This window comes from Scardinius erythrophthalmus (genome assembly GCF_964197995.2).
Source record: "Scardinius erythrophthalmus genome assembly, chromosome: 10".
NCBI classification, from domain to species: Eukaryota; Metazoa; Chordata; class Actinopteri; order Cypriniformes; family Leuciscidae; genus Scardinius; species Scardinius erythrophthalmus.
In genome coordinates this window covers 12,426,717-12,434,879 of record NC_138230.1, presented here as the reverse complement: position 1 = coordinate 12,434,879, position 8,163 = coordinate 12,426,717, and the positions used below count along the sequence as shown (strand labels likewise).

Below are 8,163 nucleotides of genomic sequence, written 5' to 3'. Positions count from 1 at the left end.
CCGTACACTGTATATATATATATATATATATATATATATATAACCGTGATGGCTGGGGAGGGGGGCAGAGGGTGGGCACGAGGCTCTCTCTGTGTTCTTTTCCTCGTTTCTTTCTTTCTTTTTTATATATTTCAATCAGGTGTTTGCACAATATATGGTCCTAGACCATGATTTAAATCAGGAAAGTATTTGTTTTTAGATATTTAAAAACTAACAGACGACTTTGTTCCATTGCGTTCGATTCTCCCTTTCCGCAACCCCATAAGGAAAGCCCTTATTTTTTCATCTCCTTAAGACTTTTAACTCAAGTGTTGATGGAAAGCGCCACTTTAAGCACTGGTCTGGAGTCAGAGCAAGCTTTGTAGCCTGCGAGGACTTCGATTCAGGATTACGCAAGGGAAAGCTGACCCGAGACCAGCGCTGGGGCGGCATTTCTCAGGATCTCCTCTTTCTTACTCTGCCTCTTCTTTCATTGGTGCAATAGGACGTGGGTGGGAATTTTTTTGAAGTAGACGAGTGACCTGTTAGTGCCATAGATTTTCACTGTACAAGCTGTAATAAAATGATATATATGTTGAAAAGAGAGTGGGAAAAAAATTCTGAATTTAGAAGCGAGTTTCGAGAGAGAAATCCAAACTGAACAAACTAAAATCTGAAAAAAAAAGAGAAAAAAAAAATGTAACCTAGCACTTTCTTGCGTCTGGTTTTGCTGAAAGAGAAGGAGTGATGAGCATAAAAATGCTACTCAGTCTTCACTTGAATGTGTGACAATATAAATGTATAAATATACCTATATATTTCTATATGTCCCATGATATACAGATGTCTGTGTGTGTGCGAGCGTATGTGCGAACATTACATGCACCTTGACAAATCCAACTTACTCCCAAGCAAATGCTACTCATATTTTCCCTGCCAGAAAAGCAGTGGCACTACATCAAAAGACTGTTAGCATATGCTGGCTACTGACCAACTCAATTCTTAACTTGACTTATCTGCCCTTCTTTCCCTCCCCCAGCAACAGACAAATGCTTGCACACACACACACACACACACACACACACACATACCTGCACATGTATGCGTGTACACCTTATGATTGTGTATCCAATAAACTGTCGTTACTTTGGAGAAGGAGTTTTAGAATGAGAAAGGTGAGTGTAAACTCATCAACAGGCATGTTGACCATGTGCAATATTTCTAAACAAGAGATTATTGAAAAAATTAAAGACCTAACACAATGCTTGGTTTCTGTGCAGTTCTTTTGTGGTTGATTTTTTACAAGCAAAGTGGTGTATGATATAGATATGGTTTTGAAATTTTAGATGCTCATGTTGTTATGTTGTCTGGTCCTGTTTGTAAATTAGAACAGTTCTCAATATTCGCCTAAAACATTAACTAAATATCTATAATTATATACAGAGACAATTGTATTGTAAAATGATTATCACACACACACACACACATATATGAAGAGTTCAGATGCAAAAGCCTCTAAGTGCCATCTGAAATTTTCTTCTAAAATGATTATTTTTATCAAGCTCGTATATTTAGGTTCAGTAATTTCACTTTAATGACAATTAATAGGTCATTTTCAATGTCATTAAAGTGAAATAAATGAACATAAACATACAAGCTTGATAAAAATGATCATTCTAGAAGAAAATTTCAGATGGCACTTAGAGGCTTCTGCATCTGAACTCTTCATATATATATGAATACACTGAATAATATTGGTTATTTTTATAATATGTATTATCTTTATCTGTCTGTCTTATTTATCAGAGACATTAATCGTGTTTTATTAAGAGGTTTAATGTTTTTTTATTAATGTTTTTTTGTTTGTTTGTTCTTTCTTATTTATTATTTTATGTGTATAATACACAAATAACTAATTGTGCATGATAAAGTTAGATGCAGGTAGTGACCCCTCTGCTCAGGTGAATGACACCTGCTCCTGTAGTTTTTTTTTTTAAATAGTCTGGATCAATATAGTGAGCCTACAGACGCTCGAACTGCATTCCCCATGAGGCTGCGCGGATTCTCAGCGCGTGAGAGAGTGGGTGAACGCTGAGGGTCGCGGCAAAACGTTTGTCATCTTTTCGTTTTTAACTAAATGTTTCACACAGCACCAGGCCAAGTCGTCGAGGGAACAGCTGATCATCGCCCCCCAGCCTCGGTACACTTCCAGTCAGATATGAGCGGCAGCGGGCGGCCCAGGACGAGCTCGTTCGCTGAGCCTCAGGGGGCGTCCGGAGCCGCTGCAGCATCCGCCGGAACCACCGCTGCCGTGGGGAGCAACGCAGGAAAGTCCGGGGTCTCACAGGCCTCGGCGGATAGTTCATCTGCTTGCTCAAATTTAAAACTAGCTAGTGAGTATATACGCGAAGTTATCTCAGTTATGAGTGTTTAATGAACATATCGCTTGTATAATTAAATAACACACCCATGCTTTCTTGATATTACCTGTTATGTCATCTCCACGAAACTAGCTCATGCTAGCCAAGGAAAATTGTCAAAATTCTGAGTTAAGTTATTATTAACTAGAGCTATTGACTTGGCCTCAAAACCTTTTGAGGTGTTTAGACAGCCTTTTGGGAAATTAACACAAAGTCCTGTTGCGTTACCATGGTACAGTGATGCTAATACCATGGCACTTTCATATAACATGGTACTGATTGCCATATTCATGTACATTGATATTTACATGGTACTTAAAGAAAACCATGGTGCTACCAATACTATGCCTAAATACATTGCAGTAGCCTAGTCAGTATTTTGTAGTGTATACGCATTTGTAACATGTGGATAATGTTATCTAAATAGGCTGCACACTAGGATTTAAAACACTATCATAAACTTGAGAATAAATGGTAGACAACAAGTTAAAGGCTCTGTCATTGCAGTGATTGTTCAGATGTTTTACTAGGCAATTCACTAGGTTTTAGGGCATGTTCAATAGGTGGTAACTACCTGTCCCGACACGCTTACTGTCATAATGTCCTGTGTGAAGGACACAGGCAGGACAGGCCCGTATTTAATGAGATATGTGCCATTTCCTTTAGAATGACAAATACACTGTTTTACACTTTTTACTAAGCACACATGCACAAGGTTTGGTTATATTTCTTTCCAAATATGCATATCATTCTACAGCTTTCATACCACTAGACACTTTGCAGTGACAGTGATGTTTTCAGTAATTGACTTTTTTAATTAAAATATTTTCTTAATATGTTATTAACCAATACACCTTGTATATGTCAAGTAGGTAGGAATATATGCATATTTAGAGAATAGCATTGCTTTTTGAATTAATGTAGTTGCTGCAAGAATGTATTGGCTAATATTTGCTCATTTACATTTACAGGAAGCACCTCAGCTTTGGTTAATCAGATCTAATGTCTCAAATGTGTTTTAGGAGATAGTGGGAAGGTGACCACAGTGGTTGCCACCCCAGGCCAGGGCCCGGATCGCCCGCAGGAGGTGTCCTATACTGATATCAAGGTGATCGGTAATGGCTCCTTTGGCGTGGTGTATCAGGCACGCCTCATTGACAGTCAGGAGTGGGTGGCCATCAAGAAGGTACTTCAGGATAAGCGATTTAAGGTACGACACACACATTCAAGCGTATTGGTACGTTGACCCGATCTGTTTAATAACATATTTGAAGTATTTATATTTAGTATAATATGGTTACTTTGTACTAAATTACAGATTAAATTGTGACAAAGTATTATAATAATATTAGTCTTTGACATTAACAACAAAAGATATGGAAATCACGTTTAGTTGCATTACAGAACAGACCTGCAAACCATTTATGGCTTGTGACCCGTGCTGTTAACTAAAACCATTAAAATGTGTTTTTGGTAATTGAAATAATTGCAACTAATCGTTTGCAGAATAAAAGTTTTTGTTTACAGCATATATGTGTGTACTTTGTAAAATAATTATGTATTTATAAATACACACACATGCATGTATATCTTTAAAAAATCTTTACGTTTATATACATTTTTATATTTAAAGGTCCCGTTGCATGCGATTCCATGTTTCAAACTTTAGTTAGTGTGTAATGTTGCTGTTAGAGCATAAATAATATCTGTAAAATTATAAAGCTCAAAGTTCAATGCCAAGCGAGATATTTTATTTAACAGAAGTTGACTACAAAAAACGGCTCCATTGGACTACACCCCTCTACATCCTGCATTAGTGACATCACCAGAACCGTTTCTTGACTAACCTCCGCCCACAGGAATGCTCCCTCAACTCTACTGGCTACTTGCGCACTTCTTATAACTTAGCCTACTGTGTTTACTCAGCTCTTACGGTGATTTTCTGAAGTAAAACTGACGCTTCATCTTTTGTGTGATGTACAATAAACTTTATTAAACTCATCAGTACATGTTTGATCATCATTCAGACAGCAGACTTGTAGGCTATTAATAAATAATGGATACATAGCCTACAAGCAGATGACAAATACGTTATAATAACCGTAATTAAACTACTAAACCATACCTGTTTCATCTCTGTACAGCAATCTGACTCTGTAGGCATTATTGTCCGACTCGAAATGAACGCCGTTACTGAGAGTTTCTGATATTATCATCATTCCGTGAGATGAATTTTTCCTGACAGACTGAGCACGAGCTCATGAAGCTCCGCCCCCTGGGTCGTCCAGCAGCACCTCATTTGCATTTAAAGGGGACACACTGAAACGGCTCGTTTTTCTGAGCCCCAAAAAATGTCAATTTAAACATGCTGTAAAAAATGATCTGTTGGGTATTTTGAGCTCAAACTTCACATACACACTCTGGTGACATCAGAGACTTATTTTACATCTTGTGAAAAGGGGCATAGAACGGGACCTTTAAATATAATTTATATTATATATAATTATAAATACTTAATATATAAATATATTTTTTTCTTAAAATTATACTTGCATGTTTGTTTATTTATTTATACATAATTATTATACACATTACACACTCATATATGTAAACAAAAACTCTTATTCTGCAAACGATTAGTCACGATTAATCGTTTTGCAGCCCTAATGTTCAAAAAGTACTGATACACACTGAAATCATTTAACCAAGTTTTATAACAAAACCTAACAAATAATTAGCAGCACTGTGTAATTTTTTGTTTGTCTAACTAATATAAAGTTCAGACATTATTAAAGACAAATGATCAGCCAGATAACAAATAAACAAACTACAAGCAATAGCACAAATAAATGCAATAGGACAAAGATACAAATTAAATAACAGTGCTGTACTTTTAAGGTAGGTCTAAAATTATTCAGGTACAGAAACTGAAAAATCAAATGTAAAACAAATGCAGAGCTGTCCTTGTTAAAGTAATTCAGTCAAGAGCAGTGAGTGATTTTCTCTTTGTCTTGTGCTGTTTGATTTAGCAGTAATGGCAGACAGCAGAAGGTTTATTAGACTGCTGTCACTTTAAGACCGAAGGCACAGATTCAATATAATGATACACATCTGATTTCTTTCTCAGCTGTTTATGTTCTCTTAAGACATAACTGACCGTGTTTACGCGGTTACCCGACAAGATGGGCATTTTGACATCATTGTGTGTGTATTTGTCTGTCGAAACGCAAGAAGACATGAAGGAGAACTCAATTCTGTGATTGTGCGCTGTCTGAGATGCAGCTCTCTGTGTGTGTGGAAAACAGCGTGCAAGTATTGATCGTGTTTTCTTTCACGTGCAAATAAACTTTCGAGCTCTAGCCCGATCAATTCAGTCAACTGTCTCAAGAGTCTTTCATGCTGGCTGTAAACATTGCTTTCAGTTCCCTTCAGAGATACATTCATGTAATTCATTCATTCCTATGTAATTTCCCTCAGTGCTCTTGTAAAACCTCTCACTGCTTTCTGCCGTGGTTTCACACAAAACTATGTTGTGCCTGCGTGAAACTGTTGTTAACTTGCTTATTGCTGGACAGTATTTACAGTATTTTTTTAATATATATATATATATATATATATATATATATATATATATATATATATATATATATATATATATATATATACACTGATGAGTCAAAGCTTTGATAACTCATAGATGAAGCAAATTTCGTTGATTATCTCCTAACAAGGCCACATGTCAAGGTCTGGTTAAATTATATGGAAAGCAAACAGATTTGTATGGGCCTACAACATAGCATATGTTATGTCATAGCATCTCTGAAACTTCAAGGCTTGTGGGTCTGAGGAGGGACAAACCACAAACTGGCGACAGGGTGTTGGGCTCTGAAGGCTTCTCGATGCACAAGGCCAATTAAAGGCTATTCTTTCTGGACCAGATTGACAGAAGGCCTTTTGTGGCACAACTTGTAACACAAAATTTTAATGATGGAGGAATGTGTCACAACACACAGTGCATCACACTCTGCTGCATGTTGGGCTGAGTATCCGCAGACCAATCAGAGTGCCTATGACGACTCCTGTCCACAGCCGAGAATGCTGGGCATGCGAGCGCAGGAACTAACCTTGGAGCAAAGAGAATTTTGGAGAAGTTTGTCTGGTTCAATGAGTCCCGTATTCTTTTACATTAAGTGGAAGGCTGTGTACGTCTGCACTGTTTACCTGGGGAAGTGATGGCACCAGGATGCACTGCCGGACGACATTCATGTTGATGTAAATTTGACACATTACTCCCCTTCATGACAATGGCGTTCCCTGGTGGAACTGGACTCTTTCAGCGGGATGTTGCACTCTGCCACACTGCACACATTGTTCAGGACTGATTTTTAGGAGTGTGATGATGAGTTCAAGGTGTTGCCATGGACTCCATAGTCCTCCAGTGTCAATCTGATCATGTCACCTTGGACATGAAGGATCTGCTACTTATGTCTAATGTGCCGGATACCACAGGACACCTTCAGAGTGCATTCGGTGGGTTGGCAGGACACAGAGGACCAACAGCATATTATAACATAGTGTATAGTCATAGTGTTTTGGCTTATCAGTGCTTATAAACATTAGATGGAAAAATGTAAATTTTAGAAACTTATGCTGGGTACACACCAAAAGATAATCGGCTGATTTTGGGCTGATTTCCCCCCTTCTGACAATCCTAGCTATGTCCCGATTATCTTGATGGTTCAACAGATTATCTTATCAGATTTTCCCTTGGTGTGAGGTGTGTTAAGAGTGTCCGAACCTGCACGGAAGAACGTCGGAGCTGCCCCGATCGCGAATCGTAAATATTCAACGTTTTATATTTACGATCAGAAATCCTGATGTGTGGGGGGGAACCCCGAGGACAAATGCGCGCACGCTCTGGAGATTATCAAGTGAAACAAAACAATATCCAATCAGATGATGGAAGACACGTCATTCTCACACACACACACACTTGCAGGAAGTTGAGTGTTAAGGGTTCAGTGAGGTTCTATAGAGGGATTAAATAACTTTTTCTAAAGAGACAATAAATCCATAAAGAATAAATAAAGAATGAATATATTTCTGTATAAAAGGTTACATATAATGGTGGGTTTTTTTCACGTGAATTTCTGTGAAAATCATTCCAAACACTATCAACGCAATTTCTTCCTGCATATCATCCGCCATGCTTATTCTGAAGTCTCGCGAGATTTCCTGTGTTCACAGTCGAGACTCTGGTTGAAAATCTGTTTGTGTGTGTAGGAGCAAAACGCTTAAATCTAGGATTTTTTGTCCTCGTGTTTGTGGTCTATCACATTTTGAAAATCTTATAAGATGATTTTTTCGAAAGTGAATTTTGCATCCGATGACCCCATAAGCAAACTATAAGTGTATCCAGTTCTTTGTATGTAACACGTGACAATCAACAGATGGTTTTCATTCAGAGGTTGGCAGTACACAAATATTTGGAAAGCAGTCTTGGGTTAAGAGATCATCTCAGAAGGGATATTCTGATCACCAGTGTGTGGTCATTTAGTCGACCAACGCCGCCCTCTTTTAGCCTGAAACCGCTAACCGTTTACATGACCCACTTGTGCTGTCCACTACCAAAGCAAACACTGTGCCCTCGAACAAGGCTCTTAAACCCAGGCTGCTCTAGGGATGATTGTACTGCCGCGATTACTTGCTTGTAAATATTGTGACGTCTTTTATCCCTGAGAAATGCTAACAGTCTTTCTTCTGT

The 8,163-nt window shown here is 38.1% G+C and overlaps 1 protein-coding gene across 2 annotated transcripts in view; it reads left to right on the top strand.

The window, feature by feature from the left end:
• The first annotated feature begins 1,897 nt into the window (after window positions 1-1,897).
• Window positions 1,898-8,163, top strand: part of gsk3aa (glycogen synthase kinase 3 alpha a) — a 33,498-nt gene continuing 27,232 nt past the window's right edge. For both annotated transcript variants that reach the window (XR_014031004.1, XM_081377536.1), the window contains exons 1-2: window positions 1,898-2,372; window positions 3,422-3,609. Coding sequence is in view for 1 of the 2 variants with exons in the window: in XM_081377536.1 (XP_081233662.1) it covers window positions 2,117-2,372; window positions 3,422-3,609 (444 nt within the window). In the remaining variant the exon portion in view is untranslated. The remainder of the gene's footprint in view (window positions 2,373-3,421; window positions 3,610-8,163) is intronic.